The sequence below is a fragment of the Canis lupus genome, chromosome X, assembly GCF_003254725.2.
Source record: "Canis lupus dingo isolate Sandy chromosome X, ASM325472v2, whole genome shotgun sequence".
Classification (NCBI taxonomy): domain Eukaryota; kingdom Metazoa; phylum Chordata; class Mammalia; order Carnivora; family Canidae; genus Canis; species Canis lupus.
Genome location: NC_064281.1, coordinates 4321794 through 4348030, shown reverse-complemented (window position 1 = coordinate 4348030; position 26237 = coordinate 4321794). Strand labels below are relative to the sequence as shown.

Below are 26237 nucleotides of genomic sequence, written 5' to 3'. Positions count from 1 at the left end.
CAAGAAAACTATCTGTAATATACAACAAACTATTAATATCCTTAATATGTAAAGAGCCTATTTAAATCAATAAGAATACAGATGGACAATCCAACAGAAAAGAAGTCTAGGGATACAAAAATAAAGAGAGAAAGCACAACACTGGATGAAAATGTATAGTTTTAACTGCAGGTGCAACAGGAAGTAAAACTGAAATAGTGAAATAGCATGTTTCACCTGAGAAATATAAAAGTAAACATCTTTTCAGAATCATAATATCTAGAGTTGTTGAGGTCGTGAAAAAATTAGCATTCGTACAAATCATCAGTGAATGTCCCACCGTACTGGGGGAAAATAAGATGTTTTAGGAAATATTTACTAATACTTAATTTTTAAAGATCCTTTGATTCAACATTTCAATTTCGGGAAATATTTCTTTCACGTATGTTCACACAAATTCAGAGTATTCACCTGTTCAAGCAGCACTGCTTGAAACAGAAAAACAAAGACACAGTGGCAACCGAGCAGTCCCTCCCAGAGGTACGGTTCAGTAAGCTGAAGTCTAAGAAACATGAAGTGGAAATCCAAATGCCACAATTGAAAAATATCCCAGAATTTACTTCTGTGAAACAAGGAAAACTGCAAAAACTGCGTGCAGAGTTTGCAAAAAAAAAATACTCTTAATAATAAAAACCATGTCATAATATTATGACATAATATTGGCAACACAGAGGCAATGAAACCTTTGTCTTAGGTCATCAGTGAGGCTGCCCATCCGGGGTAGGGTCACCTGCGACACCTCCTTTCTCTCCCCTGTGTCTGTGTTCCTTGGTTTTGCTCGTGACTGATTGCTTTGCAATTAGCAAAACAATGACACACAATGAGGAAAACTTTCAAATTAAACGAAAAATACAGATGGCAACGCCATCTTGCAAAGATGAGATGTCGATGGATGGGTACCTCCAAGCTCTGCTCTTCAACTACGTGTACCCAGGACTCAGCTGTTGGCGTGTCCGGATGCAGGATAGCCCCTGCATGGCCGGAAAACCACCCTGATGAGGAAGCACGGGAGGAAGCAAGACTCCAAGTCGGTCAGTGTCATCCCATGACTGCTGTGTCCTCCAAACCATGACGCACAAAGGGGTCCTCAGACATACATCTCAGAAAACGACAATAATGGAAGATCTTGGCACCGGTGATCTTATTTTCATTTATCATAAATTCACTTGTTTTTTCTCCAAGGCTGGAAGTTGTATGAACCTAAATAAAAGGACATTCTAGGAACAACATCACACGCACGGTTTCGAGGAAGCCCTGTGTTTTGAACGTCTACAACAAGTGCTCCGACATGGCCTACTGAATTGTTTTGCACGTGTCCTGAAGCCTCGTGTATACCTTTGCAGATCAAACATGTGATTTTTTTTATACTGTCTTTTGATTAAATCAGTCTGACAACCGTGGAGAGAGAAATTATATATATGTAGGTCTGTATTAGACATCCCTTTACAATTTATGGGTTCTCTCCACTTCTGAGACGTCTTCCTGAAGTTCCAACGACCTCGTTATGTATGTCGCATGCAGGTAAACAGTGGTCTGGAAAGGAGAACTATTTCATTTCTCTCCTGCCTAGATCTGCTGGAATAAAAAAAATCTGTCCAGTAGGCAGAGGTAGTGTAATACCAGGTCCTGTCAAAAGTCCCTAGGAAGATACTGGGTGCCAGGCTCTATGTCATGATTATCTCGGTGAGAAGTGCTTGCGGAGACAAGACTAGAGGTCGTATTTTAGCTGATGCAAAGCCAAGGTGCCAACTCTCAGCATATACCCAAGATTTGATAGTGTGGGAACACTGGGAGAGTTCCTTTTTTTTTTTTTTTTAATTTTTTTTGTTTTTTAAACATCAGTTTCCACTTTGGGGAATTAGCGTCACACTTAAGTTATTGAATTAAGCAGATTTTAGAAACTCTGCCAAAAAAAGTGCGCCATTTAGGAGAAACATTATGCCAAAGGACCCCATGTAAACACACACACACACACACACACACACACACACACACACACGGCTCCCAAGCAACTTCAAATCCTCTGAAAAATTCCAAAAGGGAATTTTCAATGAAGAGAAGCACCAGTGTGAAAATAAAATCCAATTTGTTGCTTGAGTTGAGTTTTAATAATTGTGTCATAGATGCCTTGGGATTCAGAAATAGCAAGTGCTGGATGAATATTTAAAATATACTTTGTAAGTTAACCGGGTGGTAGGTACGGCTGGTGGCAGCGACTTGGAAGAGACCGGGAAGACTTAGCTCTTCATCAGGTCATCCTGCGAGTAGGGGCTTAAGGAAATGTGCTGACCCTGCCGGATAAAGGGCAACAGATCGTTGTTATTGTTGAATTAAAAAAAAAAAAAAGGTCAAGAGAAATCTCTGCCCTTTTTAGCAATCAATATAATGTGGCATCTATCATTTTAACAGGTTTCGTGTGTCACTCATCATGTTACGCAAGATTTCTGGGGAGAGAAATTATCACTACTGTTATTATTATTATTATTTTAGAAATCATAATGCTCAATGCAACCAACTGCGTAGTGAACCAACACAGTACACTGGCACAACTAAGTCCCTCTTCCAGTATTTCTCTTTTAATCAATTTCTTTGTATAAATTTCTTCTAAGCTAAGGGATTTTCTCTTTATTTTATGTGAACCGTGCATGTGCTTTTAAAGTGGTTTGTCACTGGTACTTTGAGTTATCTTTTTTGACAACTGGAGATTTTAGATTTTATATACATCTAACAATCTTCTCCTTACTTATTTCTTCGCTTCTTAGAAAGAGCTTGCTCAAGGATATACTGGATAAATAAGGTCCAATTATACGTTCTTGTATTATTTTGTGGGTCAATTTTCCAAATTCAATCTGCGTGCGGAATTCATTTAGAGGAATGGGGAATAGCAGCATAGCACAGAACAAGATTAACATTCTAGGCGTCATATGCCACCTCAGTGAGCTTGGGTAAGTCACTCTAGTTTCCTAAACTACAGCTCCTCAAGAAACTGCCTTCCTTGTCTGTATTACCATCACTTCTTTTCTCTTCTCTTCATCTTCATTATTTTCATCATTATCATCTTCATCATTTTCATTCATCATCATTTTCTTCACCACAACCATCATCACCAACCCCATCATCATCACCATCAGCATTATCACCATCACCTTCACCACCATCACCATCGCCATCATCACCAGCATCGTCATGTTCATCACCAACCCCATCATCATCACCATCAGCATTATTACCATCACCATCGCCACCATCACCATCATCACCAACCCCATCATCATCACCAGCAGCAACATCAGCAAAATCATCACCATCATCACCAACCTCATCATCACCAACCTCATCATCACCATCACCTCAATCATCATCATCATCACCCTCAGCCTGTTCTTCATCATGATCGCCATCACCACCATCACCACCATCATCACTGTCATCATCACCATCACCATCATTATCATCACCACCATCAGCCTCATCTTAGTCAAAATTATCACCTTCATCATGATCGTCACTGTCATCACCGTCATTATTAACATTATCATCATTACTTCTGTGAAACAAGTAATGTTTCATCTCCCTCATCTTCTTCAAAATCATCACCTTATCACCATCACCATCCTCCTCTTCAAAATCATCAACACCTTCATCACTATCACCATCACTATCATCCTCATTATCATCATCATCATCATCATCATCACCATCACCTCCCATCATCACTGTCACCATCACTACCATGACCATCATCATCATCATCATTACAACCACCATCACTATCTCTTTTAAGTGCATGCAAAACACTTTCCACAGTGCCAGGGACCAGTAAGGTAATTATAATGTCTCCAAAAGTTTAATCATCCTAATGCAATTAACGTATCATCTATTCTTAGTTGTCTGCCTTGAAAGGCCACCTTTATATTGACATGAGAGTCTCTTTCTGGGCTTCCTGTTCTTCTCCATCATTCTGTCTATTCTGGAGTCAGTGAGTCCTAGCTGCATTTGTTTGTATTTCAGCTCCACAGAGCACACTTTTAAACACAATGCAAATTAAAAACACATTTAAAAATTCACAACACATTCGATCTTGGCTGCACAAGACTGGAGGATATACTTGTTCTACTTGAGAAGTTTAAGAGTTTTATGATAAAATGCTTCCATGTTCCGCTTCCCACTGCCTCAGAGTAGAACTGTCCTGAGCACAGTTCCCTGTGATGTGCACCACAACTACAAGGGGACAATGAGTCATCTATTACTAGCATTTCCCTCTTAGTCCTGCCTTCATGCCATGGAGCTGACAGATGGGGCTCTGCTGTGCAGAGCTGGAAGCCAGCATGCTTTAGTGTGCAAAGACCACCTCCCTTATTCCCTGAAACCTACTAAAAACCTGGAACTTTGGCTGGTGACCAACTCTTGAAATAATTCTCAAGTCTCCATTGGGTGTTTGATAAAACTGGAGGCCCAGTTAATGAATGTGTGGTCCATGATCGCTCCCTATGAACTACACCATCACTCATCCCATGTGCTGCCCAGCCATAAACGTCCACTCTGAAATTGAATGAAGCTAATCAGCTATCCCAGCCATAGGGGAATGGAGCTTGGGGTCTTTCACGTGTGTGCACTCACGATGAAGGAGCCGGCTGAGTGCTGTGGCTTTCCAGTCCCTTGATGTGCTTGACACAAGAGGCTTGACTTCTTGTCCTTTATCCAAACACCTAAAAGCACTCCACATTTGTACGCACACCCGTCATGGTGCTACCTTTGCCATGTAAACGCTTTCACCTCCTCCCAGGCTTCCAATACCTTCCCTGCCATCTTGTTTGGACCTGCAACCCATCACCTCCCAAGCTACCAGCCCCCACCCTGCCGTGGTCAGATACTGCGGTCATTCCCTAATGCCCCAAACTCCAATGTCGAGTTGTCTTTTGTGATACTCCCGGACAAAATTTCAATCATCAATCAATTCAATGATCCATCTCCCTGCCTCTGCATAGGACTGAAAATCACCCAATTCCACATCCTGAGCCAACACCTGACTCCTGGTCTCCCTCCAAGCAGAACAGAGCTCAGACACAGTCCAATAAGTCATCCCTCTGCCCACGTCCCTCCATGCTTCTCGAAGTAATATCCAGCCTCACTGACCCCAAAGCTCCTCAAATATTGCTAGGTCAGCAATCTCCTACAACCCTAAAGTTTATAAATCGACTTGTGTCTTTTCATGTCTTCCTATCTGGAACTGATTGTGTTTTGAAGTGCTCTTTACCCCTGAATTCTGATACCCCCACTTCTCCTCTTCTCAGTCCAGGGGTTCTTTTGCTTTCCTTTTGGGGACTGTTTCTATTTTGCCCTTCCCTCGAACATTCTATCTGGCCATTCCATTTTCAGTATGCATCAGAAGCGAACATGTTATTTTCACGCTTTAGAGGAGGCCCCATTTATCAAGAAAAGGAGCATTTAAAAATTCAAGATAGAAAACTGATGTATTGAATCCCAGAGGAAATACACAGCCTTATGGCCCAGATTACATTCCTTAGACAACAAAAGAATCACAAAGAGAAAATTGCCATTACTTATTTTTTAGACCCTGTGATGCCAGTGGATGAGAAGTAGAAGCATGGAACCTCACTTCTGAACTTTTTTCATAAAGTTTTATTTATTTATTCATGAGAGACACAGAGTGAGAGAGAAAGGCAGAGATATAGGCAGAGGGAGAAGCAGGCTCCTCACCGGGAGCCCGATGCGGGACTCGATCCCGGATCCTGGAATCATGACCTGAGCCGAAAGCAGGCGCCCAACCACTGAGCCACCCGGTGTCCCCATTTCTGAACTTTTACCTCAGATTTCAATCCAAGAAAACCTAGAGTCATGAGTTACTCAACCGCTTTCAAAATCCTCACAAAGCAGTGTGACCCGCAGGTAAGATCCCACAGGTGGACAATTATCCACCTCCCCTAGCAGTTTCAGCACCTCGGATAGGGCCTTGCAACTCTCCGCACCTCACCCCTATCATCTCGCCTCTAAATATGACTTATTGAGCCCCTGCTCTGCTCCTGGTCTGCAGCATCCTAGAAGCAAATGTCTTCTACGTGAACCCCACCAGAGCACTATGGCCCGGCCAAACGGACCTACTACGTGAGGGGTTATCCATTACACACTGCATTTCAGAGTCTCACAAGTCTCTGAGAAAGAGTCCGTTTTTAAATGGATAATCCATGAGACTCATGCCCAATAAGCCAAACCCTGGTTAGGATCCTTTCATAGGTTTGAGGGGGTGTTGACTGACATCCAAGGGCCCTCACTGCGTGACTTCAGGTTCTTGTCCCTTTCCTGATCCACTAAATGAGATCTTGCAATGTATCCTCCATTCCTGACGATGGGTTTGATGCGTGGCCATCGATAGTGCATGCCACGTGCTTAACTACACATCAGGCATGGAAGAGAGGAATTCACTCTGTACCATACCCCCACCTTGTCTTGTATGAACCTGTCTGATATTTGTCCTTCCAATTGTCTGTGTGTTCCATCCCTGCACCCACAGAAGGTGGCAGTGTTCAGCCCCACAGAGGCCAAGGCAGGGGGAAACTGAGGATCACTGTATCAGGCACAGCCACTAGGGGAACCACATCACAGAGACCGAGCAACTAGGTGACTCCTGAAGACTTCTCCATGCCACCAGGATGGTTGGTAATTCTTCTACTAAAGAAAAAGGCTCACGTTTTTTGTTTAAAAGAAAAAAAAAAGTCCCATCTAAGCCACGGGATACCAACCCTTGAAGTGGCACGGATTTTTTTTTTTTTTTAATTGAAAGGTTTGACCGGAAGGCAGAGGATTATATTAGCGTTCACCTCATTGCTCTCAATGTGCATTTCTCTTTGTAGGATATAGAATTTGCTAGTTGAATCTTGAGCCAGTGCTGATTTATTTTTTTTTTTTATTTTTTTATTTTTTTTAAAGATTTTATTTATTTATTCATGATAGACACAGAGAGAGAGAGGCAGAGACACAGGCAGAGAGAGAAGCAGGCTCCATGCACCGGGAGCCTGACGTGGGATTCGATCCCGGGTCTCCAGGATCGCGCCCTGGGTCAAAGGCAGGCGCTAAACCGCTGCGCCACCCAGGGATCCCCTCAGTGCTGATTTATGATTCCGTCCTGTACCTCTATTAATAGCACAGGGCTCTAAATAAATGCTGAGTGCATGCAAATCCCACCCGACAGACTGGAGGTGTCATCTGGAACGGTACAAGCCACAGGTAAGAAACCAGTGGCGGGAACCACCTCTGTCCCTCTACTGGCTCCCTAGGCCCCGTTCCCCTTCACAGCTCTCCAGTAAATATCACTCCATTTCTGGGGGAAGAGAAACAGCTACAATGGCACAGCCCCAAATACTCGACGCACATGTGAACACACTGTGATTTTGCCCATTTGTCCCTCCCCAAAGCTCTGCAGCTTCAGAATTACTTGGGATTAAAAACTGTGCTTTGCGACGGTGCCCTGACGACCCACAGGATTCGACTGTGGGGGTATCCTGCTGAAATGAGATGATGGTCTGGCCCCATACACCTACCCTTCTGCTCTCCAAACTCTCAAGCAATTTCTCCACAACTTTGTTGGGAAACTCGTTCATCAGTTTCCACTCTGTGTTATCTTAAGATCTCCTGGAGGAATGTTAAATCCCTCAGTGGCTTTTAACTTCCCTTATGTCAAGGGACTTATCATTATTACACTCTCCCTCTAAGAAAGAAAAAAAATGGGCAGCCCAGGTGGCTGAGTGGTTTAGCACCGCCTTTCACCCAGGGCGTGATCCTGGAGACCCGGGATCGAGTCCCATGTCGGGCTCCCTGCATGGAACCTGCTTCTCCCTCTGCCTGTGTCTCTGCCTCTCTCTGAGTCTCATGAATAAATAAATAAAATCTTTTTTGAAAAAAAAAAAGGAAAAAAAATTAGGCACACAGCATTCAATAAATGTGAGTAATGAAGGAATGCGCCCTTTCCCTGTGATTTACTGTGCTTATGAGGCGGCCTTTCTCATTACAGGGAAGGCAGTGGAACCAGGTGCAAGGGACTTCATGCTCTGCTGGATTCTGGTTCCTGCTCATCTGTCATATTAATTCTGTAATTAATACAGCTGACGCAGCTGTATTCGTCTCCACCAACCCTCACCTGCCTTACCTGCAGAATGGGGATGATGACCCTACCTCGTGGTGCACAGACGGCCCACGGCACAAAGGAGGGCACGTGGGCCAAGTCCAGGGCTGGGTGTAGAGCACGCCCAGAGGAGGCCGTAGCTGAGATGATTACAGAAGGCCAGCCACCCCTGGGGTTACTTAGAGGGATTCTAGGGTCAGGCTGTGAGCCAGCCACCGGGTATCTCGGCAGGGCCCCTTCTGTGGTCCTCGCAGTGCATCTGTGAGCTCACGTGCATCGCTGACTATAACCATGCAGCACGGCACCATCACACAGCTAACAATAAGGCAATAAACATGGTGAGGCGGCGTGCAAGTCGCCATGGAGCGTAATTAAGTAATAAAGGTGCTTTCGTTGTGTATGTGCCTTTCCAGGTATAAAGAACCCTGCAGTGGAGAAGGTGAGGCTCCATGCAGCTAGGCTGCACCCAAAAATGTTGGAAGAAAATGCTCTGGATGACAGATGTGCACCCTCTGCAGCTTTCTGGTCTTCTCTCATAGAGCTCTCATGCAGGATGCATCATCTTTAGGCAAATATTCCCATTTTATTTTACTCCATAATTATTCAGAGTGCTGCAGCCCCGTCAGCATCAAAAGGAAAGGCTTTTTTCTTGGGACGATGGAATGCTCCTCGAAACACTCGTGTGGACTGGATTGGTAAAACGGCAAAGACATCCCGAGTAATCAACTCACGCCGTAGCGGGACGATTTCACTCTTTGGCAAAAAGAAAAGAACAGGATCATCTACAAATGTGACGTCAGGTTCTCATGCAGATCTCAGAAACCGAAACACTCTCTGTTTCCTCCTAGACGGCACCAGTACTAGGGAAACACTGAAAGTCACACTTCCTAATGAGTCCGGGGATGCAGATGTGGCCTTATAATGAGATAAAAATCAGTCCACTTGATGGTAAGCAGCATGAGCTCACCTGCTAGCCCACACACGGCTTAGAGTCGCGTAAGAAACCCATTCCTCGCCACGTAACGGCCGTCAAAGAGATGAAATAGTCTGATTCACACGGCTAACGTGTGCAAAGTGCAAGCTGATTCACCTGCAACATTTAAAGAAGCAGCAATGAAAAAAGTGACGCTTGTCCCGCCGTGTGGAAAAGCCCTAGGACAATGGATTTGTCTCGAAAATCTCACAAAGGGCAGTGTTCGTTCCGCTTCGGGGTCTCAGCACACATCCTACGGACTCTCTGTTACTTTATACGATCACAGACCCTCAGAGAAGCAACTGAGGACGTGCTCTGGTTTCCTCGTGTAAAGAGGAGACAGCTGAACCCTAGAAAGTTAAGACATCCCTCAAATTCCCAGAGACTGTAGATGGACAGCTAGAAGGGTCCGGTCCTCTTGTTTCTCAAGACCGTGCTCCTTCCGAGATTTAACAAAACAAGACAAACCAAGACTTGTTCTCGTGATCGGCACAGGAGGCAACCGACATCACGTTCAATGTGCTGCTGAAAACAAACCGATCAAAAAAACCCAAAAAAACAAAAAACAAACCACCAAGAAACACAAAGCTGTAGTCCTCGGCAATGTGCAGGGAGTTCGAAAACATCTACATGGAAGAGTCCAGAGCTGTCCGTTCCGTGCACAACGAGAAGGAGGAACAATGAGAGAAGGAGGGAAAAACGGGGGAAAGAAAACAAACACGTGGGAATCCTAAGCAGCCTGCTGACTGGTGGCATTTGGACAACTGTGTCCCGTTGTGACCACGGGGATTGTGCGACGTCCGCACCAGAGACGGCGTCACCGGAAAGGCCGGGCACTGAGTGCGGAGTTCAGGGCCCCCAGCTTCCCCTGCCTGCGACGGCGTAGACCCCGCCCGGCTCTGCCGAGAAAGCAAAGGCAGCGAGGTGGTGGTGATCTCACGAGGTGGAGGGCACACTTCCCTTTTTAAATTTTTTTTTTTTTTTTTTTTTTAAATAAGGCGTCCTCCCAGCACCCGTGAAGAAGGCGGCAGGCTTTTCAGGACGAGAGTCCTGTGCTCAGGAGGAAGGAGAAGGGGTGCCGAGGCCCTAGTGGCGTCCGGGTGCCCGCAGCCCGAGGGCCACCTGCCCGAGTGCAGGGGAGGCGGGAAGGGCGCCTCGGGGTGCCCGCGGGACTCAGGGTGCTGCTCAGCGTCCGCAGGCTCCCTGGCCTGCTGTCCCAGCCTTGGGAGCCCCGAGGCCCGTGCGCTGTGCCAGGGCAGGGGACGCGGTGGGGCGGCGCGCACGTACCCACGCTCCAGTCCAGCTCCTCGGCAGCGTCCCCGTAGGCGCCGTGCTGGCTGTGGCCCGCGAAGTCCGGGGACGAGAACAGGGCCGTGTGCACGTGCAGGTAGGACAGCAGCAGCAGGAAGGGCGTCCCGGCGTTTCTGTGGGAGGAAGGGCCCAGGGCAAGTCAGCGCCGGGCCTCGCGGGCACGTGGGCCGCCCAAGAGGCCGCAAAGCACCCCCCGACGTGGCCTGGAAGGGCCCGGCACCCCCGACGGCTTCGCAGGTGCAAGTGCGGCCTGCCCGGTGCAGCCCCAGCCCGGCTGTGCACGAGAGGCCGTGTGCCAGGCCCGCTGCGCCCTCTCCACCCAGTGACTGCTACGAGCTCAGGGCCCTTGGGGACTGTGTCCCCCGGGCCAGGCCCACCCCCTGGGGCTGCCTCCTGGTGACAGCATCTGCGGGCCTGCCCACGGCTCACGGCCACACCACGTGCCCGTCTAAGGCCAGCTGGGCTCTCCGATCTGCGTGTTGCCCGCCTCCCGCTGCTAAACAAGTGTCTGCGACAAACGCTCAAGGGTCAGCCCTGAAGTCTGGGAAGCTACATGGACCAGCCTTGGAAACTGGCCCAAATCGACAGTCTTGGGTCACTTCAAAAGCAGGTGTCAATTCAGAATGGGTCAGGACCTCTGGCATTGGACCTGGTGGGAACACAGGGCTGCTGGAGACCTGTGAGTGGCTGCCAACATGTGGCCCTTGTGACAGCGCTCATGAGCCTGGGGAGGGTGCAAAGGGGGACGGGGAGCTATGCCCAGCTCTGCTGAGAGGGGTCAAGGCATCCCAGCACCTGCTCTTGACAGCCCTCTGATCTCGGAGGAATGCACTTGCTTGATGCATTTTGGTTTTATGTAACCAGTTTAGATTTTACCCTTGTCCAGGAAAGTCACAGAAATTCCCTTCCGGCTAAAAGGGACTAGTGAATAAATGCCCTTTTGAAGGCTGTGCAGTCACAAATGGAGTGAATCAAGGAACAGATTCGTGGCCAAATGCAGTTTCTACTAGAGCGTCCAGTGCACTCCCCAAGAAGCCCTCATGTGCTTCCTCGTCCCACCATACGACGAGCTGGGGCGTGTCACGGACAGCCCTGTGCCGCCGGCACCAGCATGGTGACTGGCAAGTAGTGTAAGCTCAGGACACCTGTGTTCGTGGATGAAATCCTACAAGAGCACTCTGAGCTTCCATGGGTCCACCCAGGACCCCCGGGCACTGCAGGGGTGCATCAGTGCAACATGGTTGGTGCAAAAGGTGCTCTAGACTAGGTACCGTTATAGACACCTACGTGATATATGTGTATATCTACATATGGATTACATGCATCTCTATATACCAATATTTATGTATATACCTAGATAGACTCACACACGTGTATACTATGTACCTACATGCATATTATTAGTAGAGGGCTGTGCGTACATATTTACAGACATACACCTGTACACATTAGTCATATAGCTGTACATATACACACACACCTATGCATGTTATTAGTATACATGTGTATATATGCATGTTCACACATATGCCTATATGTATATTATTAGTATAGCTATAGACACACACATATATACTGTGCACCTGTGTATATATTAGTATATAGCTGTATAGATAGATATATATGCATATTATACCTGTACACACATATACCTAAACACATATATATACACTATGCACCTGTGTATATATTATAACATATATATATATACATATACGTGTGTGTACATATTTTTTTATAACATTGCATTACATTTTTTATTTCACTTTGGACAGAAGTGCACGCTACACTTTTTGTTCCAAGTATTCAAATAATATGTTCCTCCTGGAAATCAAAAGTGTAGCAGTCACCTGGACTACATAAGCAATGACCCTCAATGATTTGCAATGCTTTGAAGACTGCCAAATAGGTGGCAAAAACACTAATTTTAACTTCAAGATAACGTAGTGCATTTCTTTTTTTTATATATATATAGCACATATACATACACATTTACTGATATATATTAATATAGGATTACACAGATAAACATATACACCTATATATGTATTAGTATGTGTGTATATATACATGTACATACAAAGATCATTAGTATATATACATATACACACACACCCATATGTTTTTGATAAAGGTATATATCTCTACAAATACATACATAGACACCCGTATGTGTTATTAGTATAAGCGTGTATATGTACATGTAGACACATGTTTATACATATATTACACATACATGGACATACATATATTATACACACATATTATGCACCTATGTATACATTATTAGTGTAGGGCTGTGTATATATAGATCTATATGTATATACATACAGACAAATACATACACATTTACCTACGTAGTTATTAACATAGGTGTACATACAAATAAGTACATGTATACCTACATGTTATTACTCTGTATGTATATGGACTCTGTATGTATACACACACACACACACACACACACATATATATATATACTATGCACCTACAAATATATTATTAGTTAGGGCTGTGTGTATATATATATCTATATGTATACATACAGATATATACATACACATTTACCTATGTACGTTATTAACATAGGTATACATACAAATATGTACATATATACCTACATGTTATTACTGTGTATGTATATATATATACCTGTACACACATACACCTATACACACACACACATATATATACTATGCACCTACATACATATTAGCATAGGGCTCTGTATATAAATATATACGCACATATATACATATACAAGTTTTGATATAGATATACACGTTCAAATATATACATATATACTTATGTATGTTAATAGTATGTATATCTATATATGTACACACATACACCTATATGTATATTATTAGTAGTATACACACACATACACACCCACATATACTGCACACCTGCGTCTATCACTATAGGGCTGTGTGTATACACACACACAGACACACATACCCGTATATGATTTTTTTTTAAATTTTTATTTATTTATGATAGTCACAGAGAGAGAGAGAGAGAGAGAGGCAGAGACATAGGCAGAGGGAGAAGCAGGCTCCATGCACCGGGAGCCCGACGTGGGATTTGATCCTGGGTCTCCAGGATCGCGCCCTGGGCCAAAGGCAGGCGCCAAACCGCTGCGCCACCCAGGGATCCCACCCGTATATGATTTTAATATAGGTACATATATATAAATACATAGATATACACCTGTATATGTATGTGCACACACACTAATACATGTATTAGTGATATCGGTGTATAGATACATATATACACACACGCAAGCACACCTATGAATGTATATATGCTTTGTATAGCTGTGCATATATGCACATATGTATCTATATATATTAATATGCAGATGCATTATGCACCTACACACATATCAGTACAGCTGTACACACATGCACCTATGTACCTATGTACATTATTAGTATGTGTACGTACATGTATACAACTACACGTGTATCATGAGTATGGGTGTATATAGCCACACACACATAAACCCACACATTCACAGCAGTATAGCTGTATCAGCACACATACACACCTATATGTTATTAGTACAGGTGTATATACACACGTACAAATATACACCTACTGCTACAGGCATATACGTACACAATATGTAAACTCTAACTCAGAAATCTCTGATGGTTTCGACGGGACGGTCCCTTCTTGTTCATCATCTCTGCCACCCAAAAGAGCGCTCAAGAAACACTGGTATTTAATGAAATCAATGAGGCTTGTGTATATTTATTTAGCACCTTGAGTCCTCATGGTAACCAAAAACATCTCAAATTTAGAACTGGGTATCACAATGCTCGCTAACCAGTTCACCTCTGATAAAGAAACGAATACACACTTTGCCAAATGCGTTTTAAAAATTTCCTCAGGTTGCAGAGAGCTTGGGGCCATCCAGCCCACATGGGGTGGGGTGGGATCACCCCTCAGATCTGCTGCTTATCACACTTTACACTCATGTTCCTCTGGACTTTGGAAACCAAAGGAAGCATAAAACCTCGGACTCTGAGGTCCCAGGGCCCTCCTGCCTCAAGATCAAATTGAGCCCGTTACTGTTAATCATCCGCATCGTGCTTTGGAGTTCTAGGGTTTGGGGTTGCAATCTATCTCTTTTCCTTTTTACGAGAGTATAAAATGACGCAACAGTTACTATTTCACAACTTAGCTAACCAACTGACTAAATTAATAAATGACAACAACAAAAATCACAAAAACCCAAGCAGCAAACAAGCAAAAAGCTCCCAGGGGTCCCTGCCACCTGTGCCCACAAGTGGAACTAGCATGAGAATGCAAACCCGCGCGGCGCCCGGGTGGCTCGGTCGGCTAACTGTCTGCCTTAGCTCAGGGCATGATCCCAAGGTCCTGGGATCGAGTCCCACAACGGGCTCCACGCTCAGTGGAAAATCTGCTGCTCTTCTCGTCTGCCTGTCTGTCTGCTTGTGCTCAAGCTCTCTTTGTGAAATAAATAAATAAAATCTTTAAAAAAAATAATAGAGCCGAGGCAGCTTACAAAGCCGGCCCCCGAGCACGTACGTGATCAGAGCTGCCGATACGGGATGTGGCTGGCACAACGTGCTGAGGACAGACCCGTGGCGTGTGCCCATCGGCTTCAGAAAGAATAATAAATACATCAAACATGACGGAGAGCCGGCTGTCCGCATCACCGGCACGATGTCAAGGTGGGGGCGTTTTGAAATGTGCGCCCGGAACGGACAAGCAGGTGACCCACTGGGCCGCAGGCCAACTAGGGAGCCGGGCCCAAGGCGCTGTCGCTCCGAGGAGGGGACACCCGAGACTGTGCCTACTGACAGCGGCCGCGCCGCGCACATGGCAGCCGGGCCCGCCTGGCCAAGCCCGGCGACACGGCCCCCGGGCCGGGAGGGAACCCTCGCTGTGCAGTCCCTTCCGGACGGAGGGGCCACGGCAGGCCCACAGGGGACGTCTGCATCTCCCTTCCCCACGACCCTGACAACTCCAGGGCACTCCATCGCCTTCGTGGGCCTCAGTCCTGTGTCATTCGCGGGGCCACTCCAGTAAATAAAGTAAAACTTTTGAAAGTTTACTGCCAGTGTGTTGCTCGCTGGGTGGAAAGAAAGAATTTTCGGCGGCTACACGCCTTTGCTCTATTTGCAAAAGATACAGAAGGGGGCTCCGCACCTTCCCAGCAGCCGGCGATCATTTCAATCCAAGAATCAAAAGGCTGATTTCTTATAAAGGTGGACTAAAATGTATCCAAGGGGATGGTGAAGGCGTTACTTTTTTTTTTTTTTTTAATTTTTCTTATTGGAGTTCAATTTGCCAACATATGGATGCTGGACTCTCAAGCCATCCATCGCCACCGGCGATGCTCCTCCCCAAGACCCGCGGTGACCTGAGTGCAAGTACCTAAGGTCACCCCCCACGCCCCAGCAGACAACAGATACAGGAAAGACGCTTTGCTGATCTGATACAGGTTGTAAATTCCCTGGAATGCATCCTTCATTATCCTAACCCAGACAGTGCAAGAAAAACCTACAAAACCTACAAAACAACCACCTGAAAAGATAATTTCCCTGTACTTTAGATAATATGAACTAAGAAACAATTGGAACGGTTGTAATAGGAAATGAGATTCGGAGGAAGGAGATGGATTTTCCCTTTGTGAAACCAATCACATTTCTTTGCAGCCACTAGAAGGAAGGAGAGCGCCTCCTTAGATGGAGCCTCCAAGGGAAAAAAGGAGGACAGGAGAGTATATTCACCCCCTCGGGGTACGTCCGCCCTGCTAGGGGATAGCTGTTCTGATTCAGACAGGCCACATAAGACAGATCGATCGTCTGTTCCCCACGTTCACGCTCAGCCTGGGAACGAGGAGAGAAGTCCATGAAGGACATGGGGACATCAACGGATGGCCCTGGGAACTGAGTAAAATTGGGGTCCACTCAGTGCTGCAGAGAATATAGCAATTCATTTATTCCACAGTGGTTCTCAGTGCTGAAAATGGAAAAAAACAAAAAAACAAGCTAGTATCTAAAACATTGGGAAGTTTCCCATTAAAAAGAGAGAAAAAAAAAAAGAACTTTCCCCCAGATAGTTCCACCTCAGAAATAGGCCCTCCTGCTTTCTCTGGATGGGTGAGAAGCTTGCGGCATGCTCGGCCTGGAGAGGAGGCTCATCCAAAGAGCCAAAGATCCCCTCCGTCCCGAAAGCTGTCTCTCAGTGGCCTATGCAATGACAGACACCAATCAAGGGGCATCCACCCTTACCGAGAAGACAATTCTTTAATGACTCAACCTTTCCACTGGTGAACACATATGTGCGTGTGTCTCCCTGCGTGTTGCCCTTTCTCGCTAATCTGATGCACTTTTCTCACCACGAATCAAGGATCAGTATCACCGCTATTCCTTTCTGGCTTAATCTCTTACTTAGGCTAATAAAGTCACCCCACGATCCCTTTCTTCAGAAGATGCTCTGTGAAAAAAAAAAAATTAATTAATTAAAAAAAAATAAAAAAAAGAAGATGCTCTGTGCCAAATCACAGCCATTCATTATGGCCACTTACGCCCCGGTCTGGCTGGAAATGTCAAAGGCTGGGTCGAAGGTACCCTGTAAATGCATTTCAGGGTTTCGACCGTGCCAGATATCGATGGCAGGAGAACGGGACAAAAGGTTAGGTCTTCTGATGATACATTTATCAGCCGTCCCAGTTTCAGGGCATTGTGAGGACGCCGACAATGTTTGCAGGAGGAAGCCTCTACCTCCTGTAGGACTACAGACCACAGGAGATGGCGGGGGAAGCTCTTCCCCCACGACCCTCCCGTAAGGCAATGCGACCTGCCCGGTCACACATACTTCCCATCATCCCGACGGCACGGTCGCTTCCCTTTGTGGACTGGTCAGGAATTGGGGTTTGTTAAAGGATCAAAAATGGGATCTTATCACTCGGGGAAATCAACAGATTGAAAACGAAACTCTTATCTTTTCCAAATTTTGGATTCGTTCTCCAGTAGACCCCATGCCGAGGATACAACAGAGGTCCCCCCACTAAACATAACTGGAAACCACTGGTATTTCACTTCTAACGACGGCCTCTTAAAACACGCACACGCCGACACTGAACGTGTTCCACCCAGATTCAATACGTCCCGAGTTGGTTCAGTATGTGTTCAACACGGGGGCCTGGACACACAACGCTCGCGGTCAATGTCATTTGAATTGATGAATCCGGGCCCTGGAGCTCATCAACTGTACAAGTCACGTGGGTGTGTATAAAGCCATCGTCCTTCTCGAAAACATCCTCTTCAGCCTGAACATCTGTATGTTCGCAGAGAAAAACGGCCCTTTCCTTCAGCATACGTGTCTTTCCTAGCAACGGAGCGCTGCTTTCAATGTATCTGGGGGGCAAAGGGGCCGACGTATCTGGCCCCTCCCGCTGCAGAGTGACCAAGGTTCACCTCACTGTGTGGAGGACGATGAGAAACGCGGGTCTCCTTCTACCCACTGCCAGTAACCTTCTTAAATGTAGCCTTGACTTAACCAAACAAAACTACTTTGTGCATAAAATTAACTCACTGAATTCACCTGTCACTGTGCAGCCTCCGAAGCCTTTTCAGAACACGCAAATGCGTCTCCATCACCATGGTGATGACTGCGGGGACATCAGAGCTCCTTTAAAACCCACCAGGATGCCTTCTACTTCCAGGGCGTGAGACGGACTCTTCGGTTGACATCTCTCAGATTCCCTGCTGCAGGGGCTGAGCCGGTGTCTACCATGGCCCGGAGCGCTTTCACTATCCACTCCAAAGCGCCCAGCGTCAAGCTCCTCCACGAGAGGACATCTCTTCTTCCCATCTCAGGTGGAAGTTTTGTAGCGTGAAAGACGGGACATGTGTGAAATGTGCCCGGGGTGACGCGTGTATCCCCAGTGCCTGGCAGGTCACAGACAACTGCTCAGCAAGGGTGGCTTACACCTGAACACAACCCATGCTGCACCACCATTTGCACTGTGCACTCAACCCGACTGATTTATAGGGCCCTGAAGAGACCAACGGCCAAGGGAATGAGCCGGACGACTGCACGATCCTTTGCTCAGGGCACGAAAAGGGGCTTGCGAATGTCTAAGAAATCTACAGTTCATTCCTGCCTGTAAGAGCAACAGGGACTTCCTGCTAATTAGATTGCATTAAGGATGACCTGCCTCCTGCATTACTATAGAGCTTACAACATATGGTGTGTGGTGAGCCTGATTATCTAGCTTCCCAATAGAAGCATCTCCCCAAGAGGAATTCATCCCTCACAGTAAATTAGGATGGGGCACCATGGAGAGTACGGTTGTGTATTCCAAACTATCACTCTCCTCAACACAGAAGTGTGTGCTTTAATCTGGGGGCACGTTGGTAGCAAATCTGGCCAAGGGGACCTCATGTGAGAGCACCATAAACCAACACAGCCATCTCCGCCTCACGCCCCTGCCATCCACAGCTCTACACCTCAAGTGAGCATCTTTAGTCTACATCGTTTCAGACACAAGTCTACATCGTTTCAGACATCTTTAGTCTACATCGTTACGAGATATTCTCTATCTCAGAGATAGAGAATAAATTTTAGAAATGAGAGTTTTAAATCACTTTCTTCACTTCTTTTGACGTATTCATTGCATGGGAAGTATGCACCTCCCCACACGGTCTTTTAGGTCAATACATCAAAAGTAGGCACTGGCTTCCATTGTGAAGTTCTCAAGTCACATGCGTTTGGATGAATTTCACAAACACCATCATTGCTTTGGATAATTTCCTTCTGCTCCTCCTAAGTCTGAATCCATTTCTCACACCAAGGTGGTAAAGGCCTGCCTACGTTCTTCAGGATGTGCTGGCCAGTGAGATAACACAGATAACACATATAAGTGTGTCTTCAGATCCTTGTATATGTATATATAGAATATTTTATATATATATGAATATTCAAGGATATTCAGATCCTTGAAATATATATATATATATAATATTTTTTTCTTTACAAATACTGCTATGTAAAAAAAAGAAAAGAAAAAACAAATACTGTTATGTTTCTTTGGTTACCTAGTGAGGTGATTCTCAAGACGCTCGGCCATCACACATGGTGAATCAGACATCACACATCACACACGAGGACAACTGTAGCCAAGTCTAGTTTTACCCAGACACCTTCCATCTCTGTGTCTTCAGGTGATGTATGGGGGAAGCTTTCTGTGAATAGCATCATGGTATACAAACGCCGTGTTTGCACTAACGCTGACCATGCATGCACTGCGCCAACGCGGCCAACAGGCCTTTCCACTGGACCCATCTGTCGTGAAGCATGAACCCTCTTGTACAAACCCAATAACCCCAACCCTCAACTGTGGAGTTGCTAGAGCATCTTAAATCTCTCATTCTGCCCCAAAATTGCAGAAACCTGCATATCATCAAGATCAACTGCACAGGCTTCAGTGCCTTTACGATCAAATTGCTTTTGGTCGTCTCCCAAAGTCACGTGCCGAGGAGCCCATTTAAGATGCCTTGTAATCATCTGAATATTCATACTCTCTATAGATTCAATCATTCCTGTCAAAATAGCACATGTGGGAGAGAAGTGAATCATCTGGAAGCCGAGTATGATTCCCGAACCCTGTGATTTTGCAGGGGGCACTGTATTATTAATCTCCTCCCATATGTTTCTGAGAGATTGCTGGTCGATGCAGACCGATAGGTGAGTGTTCAGCTGTTACAGCAAATTTGGCAAACCAGCACACTGCTGGGTTTTGAGCTTCAATGGCCAGGTCTGCAATCCAGTGGGGCGCCATCCTATCTCGGAACGGCTGTCCCCCTGCTTATGAACGCAGCGAGGTTAACCCGCGAGGTAAGAGCTTTGTCAACCATGCAGACTGTGCCTCATTGTTGAGGTATGACATTAATTTAGTGTCACAGCCAGAGAGCTTTTTAAAAATAAAACACAACACAATAAGATGGAAAGTGTCAGAAGTGATCGCTCTGCTAAAAAAAAAAAAAAAAGAGAGAGGGAGAGAGATCACTTCAGGAACCTTGTTTCTATTAATAATCTATGTGTATCTGGGGCGCCTGGGTGGCTCAGTCGGTTATGTGTCTGCCTTCAGCTCAGGTTATGATCCCAGGGTTCTGGGATTGAGCCCCAAGTCTGGCTCTCGGCTCAGTGGGGAATCTTCTTGTTCCTCTTCCTCTGGTCCTCCCCTGTGCTCATGTGCTCATGCGCTCTCTCTCAACGAAAGAAAGAAAGTCTACTAAAAAACAAAATACATATATCTTACTGGGCAGTGATGTAAAATGTATACCTTATAAAGTTCTAAAACTGTTGCACCAGATCCCAAGTCAGCATCCCCTTCTGAAAATATGTATGGATCTAACAATGGTTGTGGATTTTTCTGGCAAACCCCATCTATGCTCCAGTATTCTTGGGGTGTGCTAGGCAACATCTGGGCTATACTCTCTCAGGAGCTGGTTCAATGGAGATGTGCAGCTTGGCCTCAGCACTCCACAGTAAGAGGAGAAGACTGGTGATCTTCGGTTTTCAGAGCACACTAAGGTTCTGCACACCAAAGCCTGAGCAGTCGCTACTCAGCTGTGTGGGCCAACCGTTAAGCTTACGTAGGCATCACTAACTCAACGGTACATCCACATGCAAGTAATGACAACAGATGCTCAGGAGCATGACCACCAGCTTAAAATCTTCCTCCTTCTGTCAAGAACCGCATTACATCTTTCCTCCCGCCATTTTAGCTGGGACCAACTGGTTTCTCCAGTCTTTGGTGCCTAAACAACACATGTTCTCAGCATGCTCATGGCAAGTGACCGCACAGACCAGATGTCTGGTTTTCACATGACATTTCCACTTTTCTCTAAAGTTCCGAATGGAACAAAATGGTTTTGTCTGGTTTTGATAGCAGGTGTTTGGAAAATAGTCTCTCTCCTAACTCTGGGAAATGAACAAGGGGTAGTGGAAGGGGAGGTGGGTGGGGGTGACTGGGTGACGGGCACTGAGGGGGGCACTTGATGGGATGAGCACTGGGTTTTACGCTATATGTTGGCAAATTGAACTCTAATAAAAAGAAATTTTAAAAAAGGAATATAGTCTCTACTCAGACCCGCCATCAACCAGTCCATGGATGGGTCATTCCCTTTGCTGACGGCAACCCTCAACACTATGCACTCAAGGCATCCTAACAGACCTGCACAAAATAATGCGCTTCACCCAGGTTCCTCACACAGTTGTTCTGCTCAGAAATTTGCATAGAATATCTTGGACTTCCCTGTGGCTTTTCTGTTGCAAGGACGACACATGTGCTCTAGTCTACAAACAACACACACACGAAGAATAATGACCATGGTGATACCTAAGGCCCCTTTTGTCACCTGGGAGACATTTTTTGGCAGGACTTCAGAAGCAGAGGACGTGAGGGACACTGGCAGAGCCACCTGATGAGAGCCTACTGGGTTGCACCTCCCTTCACGTGTCATTCCACTGTCCACCCGCCTCCTCCTCCCGAGAGCCTGGCTGGAGGAACCTCCTCAGTAGGGAAGGGGAAACGTGGCTAGAAGGACCACCTTGTTTCTCCAACCTCCATGGCAATAACCAAGCACACGCTGCAACAGGCAGCATCAGGATAAGAGGCGATACCCACCGTCGTATGAACTGGGCCGCGTCCGCCGTCAGCCTCTGCGTGAGGCTGTCATAGGACAGGGGCTGCTGAGTGATCTCATGGTTCCGCATCAGGAAGCAGTTCAGGGGTCGGAAGTAATGCAGGAAGCACAGCAGAAGGCCGAGGATCATGGCGGCGAGACACAGAAGGCAGAAGAAGACCACAGGGGGCACGTGGAGCAGCCCCAGGCACTTGAGCACCGCCAGGGTGAGGAGCGTGATGGCAATGATCTGAAGGGGGATGAAGACCAGCACCCTGATGCCCCTGGTGAAGACGCTGCCTTCTCCGGGCTTGCAATCCCTCAGGTTGGTCACGGGGATCCCGTGGAAATAGTCAAAGCCATGGCTCAAGGGGTGGTGGCAAAAGTCTGTCTTGTTGTGACAGTTGGTCCCAAGGTGCCACTTGCCTGAGAAGACAGATGGGTGATACGTTGATATGCAATGAACACTGTGACCTGGATGTCAGCCTCTGATTCCCACACACTGAAAAGCGGGATCGCTCTGCACATTTGTTAGCCAAACTCCTCCTACTCTGGAGAACCCCACAGTGTCTCACTGCCTTTTCCACAAACAACAGGGCATTAACTACTCACTCTACCAGAAAACAACAACTGCTTGAGCACCGAAAACAGCAAAATAAAACAAAACAAAAGACAACCACCTGACATATTTAATAGGTAGGTGACAAAAATACACAGAAAAACACAAGAATTTTTTAAGGACATTTCCTTAAGTCGTAGGATCAACTTGGTTTTTGTCCCTTAACTATTAAAAGTGAAAATGGATCCTTTCTCGAAAAACTACCCCTGAAGCAAGCATGATGAAATCACGCTTATAGCTCAGCAATTATTTTAAACATCTATGAACATTTCTTATAAAATGTACATTATGCCACTAAATTAGTGAGTGCTCACAAAAGAAAAACATGATGATGGTTTTATGACAAGAGGTGGGAGGAAAGAGAATGGTCATTTTGCTTCTGTGAGAGATTTTATGATTCATCTGATGACCTGCATAGACCTATGCTTACCAAGTAAAAATGGAGAATGGATTTTTCCTATCAATTGAACAAAAATCAATGGGAATGTCAACTGAGACAAACTCTGACACAATTTCACTATTAATGTAAAAGATAAAGTGTTCAATAGCATAATGTGTATATGTAGTTTTGTACCCTGTATGGCTGTGCATAATTATCTATTTATCAATCTATTAGCTATCATGTGTCTCACTTATCTCATCTATCCATTCATCCATTATCCATTCATCCAACTACCCATCATCCATTCATCCATCCACCATCCATCCATCTACCCATCATCCATCCATGCAGCCATCATCCATGCATCCATCATCCACCCATCATCCATCCACTCATTATTCATCCAGTCAACCACTCATTATTCATCCATTCCTCATGCATGTAACCATGATCCATTCATACATCCATCCACCCATTATCCATCCATCCATCTACCTACTATCCATCCATTATCATCCATCCATCCACCATCTATTCATCCAACCATCATCCACCCTCCCACCCATTATCCATTCACCATCTACCTGTCCATCCAATCATCCATCCATCCACCCATTATCCGTCTGTTATCCATCCATCCACCATCTGTGCATCCCACCATTAACAATCCATCCATCCATCCATCCATCCATCCATCCATCCATCCATCATCCATGCATCACCCATTTCATCTATTTACCTATCCATACCTGGCTCCATCAGCTATGTTATCTACCTTTCCATTTATTCATACATCCATCAGTCCATCCATCTGTCATTATCATCTATCTATCTCATCTATTTACCTGTCCAGACACAGACACACACACACACACACACACACTCAAATAGCCCAGATAGGTGAATTGTGTTTTAATTTACAATTGAAATCATTTCTTCATTATGTGAAATTGTGCAAACTGTATCAGTGATGCCATCCTTAAAAAGCCAGTTATCATGCCCTCCCCCACTCACCCTGCCCAGGCCCTCGACTCCCACTCCTCACCTGCCCTTACCTATCAGAGCTGTTGAATAGCCTTGATTCTTGAGAAGCTTGGCAAAGGTAATCTCACTGGTTGGAAGTCCTCCAGAAGAGGCCGAGAAGATAAACACTCCTATGAAGGACTGAGAGGCCATTCCTGAAACAGGAGAAATGAAACATTGAAAGAGGAGGTCAGGGATGCCCCTAGGAGGACAAGAGCCATGGCTATGGAGCCTGGGGGTTACCTGATCGGATGGGGTACCGGCCTGTCATGAAGGCTGCCCTACTTGGTGTGCACAGGGGCGACGCTGCCAGGTGCTGTGTGAGCTTCACTCCTTCTGCAGCCAACCGGTCAATATTAGGAGTTCTAGAACGGAAGACTCATGTCATTCATGATGACCTTGAAACATGCAGCTTCCACTGTGGCTTTTTACAGTGCATCACTTCTCAGCAATCTAGGGAAACTTCCAGAAGTGTGGGTGATGCAGGACAAGCCATCCCGGTACCTCTGCTCTGGGAATGGACTGGCCGATCCTGTCAAGGAGTCATTCTACACTTGCTAGGCATTCAGAAATGAACCTCGTTCAGTTCTGGGCCATGCTGAGCTTTCATTCCACATCCTCCACTGGGAATGCAGCCCCTGCCTCTCTACCGGCCTGGCTACCTTCTATTCTTCAGGTCCTAGCAGAGACAGGATTCTCGTGAGCCTCCTAGGGCCATCCTTGTCCTGTGAGGGGGCCTGGCCTGTGTGTAGGACACAGATCCCATCACAGAAGCTTCCTCACTACAAAGGGACAACACGGCCAACTGCCCTCTTACATGGATGTACAGAGACAGGAGCGTGCATCTTATTCTCGTGGCCCACAGTCTCATGCTCCTGTGCCCACACAGAGAGCCCTTGGTGATGCAGAGCTTGAAGGTGAAGGTCATTTCATCGCATTGCTCAACCTGCTCCCCCATCCATGAATTCAGCGTATGCACGTTACAACCCACCTTTCCACTGTGTTTCTGCCTCCCATTGCAAGGTTTAGAAGGTTTAGAAGACTGAATCTGCATATCTGACTTAAACTTCCTCATACCTAGACTGTGTACTGAGACATCTATTTGGGGAGATGAGCTTATAAAATATAATGTGTTGGGCAGCCCAGCTGGCTCAGCGTTTGGCACCGCCTTCAGCCCAGGGCATGATCCTGGAGTCCTGGTATTGAGTCCCATGTCAGGCTCCCTGCATGGAGCCTGCTTCTCCCTCTGCCTGTGTCTCTGCCATTCTCCATGTGTGAGTGTGTGTCTCATGAATAAGTAAATAAAATCTTAAAAAAATAAAATATAATGTAAAGATATGTAATTCATAAAGAACTGGAATCCAATATGGAAAACGACAGATGTAGGATATGCTGTGACATAGATTCTATATTGTGATTGTAGACATTTTTTCTTTCCTTTTGAGATCTGTTAGACATAGAACCTTAAGGCTTGATTGTAATTCTTTGATTAAAACCCCTGACTGGGTAAGGTTATCTGTTAGCTCAGTGAAGTTCAGGAATACATATAATATTAAAAATCATATGATGTTTGTCTTTCTCTGACTTATTTCACGTAGCATAATGCCATCCATCTAGTTCCATCCACGTCATTGCAGATGGCAAGATTCCGCTCTTTTTGATGGCTGATTAATAGTCCCTTATGGGATTTAAGAGAAAAATAGATGAACATAAAGGAAGGGAAGGAAAAATAAAATAAGATGAAAGCGAGGAGACAAACCTTAAGAGACTCATAACTCTAGAAAACCAATAAGGCTGCTAGAGGGGAGGGGGGTGGGGGGATGGGGTAACTGGGTGATGGGCATTAGGGAGGGCATGTGATGTGACGAGCAGTGGGTATTATGTGCGATTGATGAATCACTAAACTCTATCTCTGAAGCTAATAATACACGGTAAGTTACTCAGTTGACTTTAAATGACAATAAATAACAGTAATCTAAAAATAAAGTGAAAAAAATCATGAGCAAAATTTAAGAAATGAGTAGACACTATGATTCTGGTAAGAAAAACTAAATTACCAGCAATAGGTATGA

At 45.7% G+C, this 26237-nt stretch overlaps 1 protein-coding gene across 3 annotated transcripts in view; it reads right to left on the bottom strand.

Annotated features, from left to right (window-relative positions):
• STS (steroid sulfatase) overlaps positions 1–26237 on the bottom strand; it is a 152433-nt gene that overhangs the window by 68946 nt on the left and 57250 nt on the right. For all 3 annotated transcript variants that reach the window (XM_025435990.3, XM_049107484.1, XM_035711891.2), the window contains exons 3-6: positions 24409–24530; positions 24198–24320; positions 22144–22567; positions 10440–10576 (exon numbers count right to left, since the gene is read on the bottom strand). In XM_025435990.3, the coding sequence (XP_025291775.1) occupies positions 10440–10576; positions 22144–22567; positions 24198–24320; positions 24409–24530 (806 nt within the window). The remainder of the gene's footprint in view (positions 1–10439; positions 10577–22143; positions 22568–24197; positions 24321–24408; positions 24531–26237) is intronic.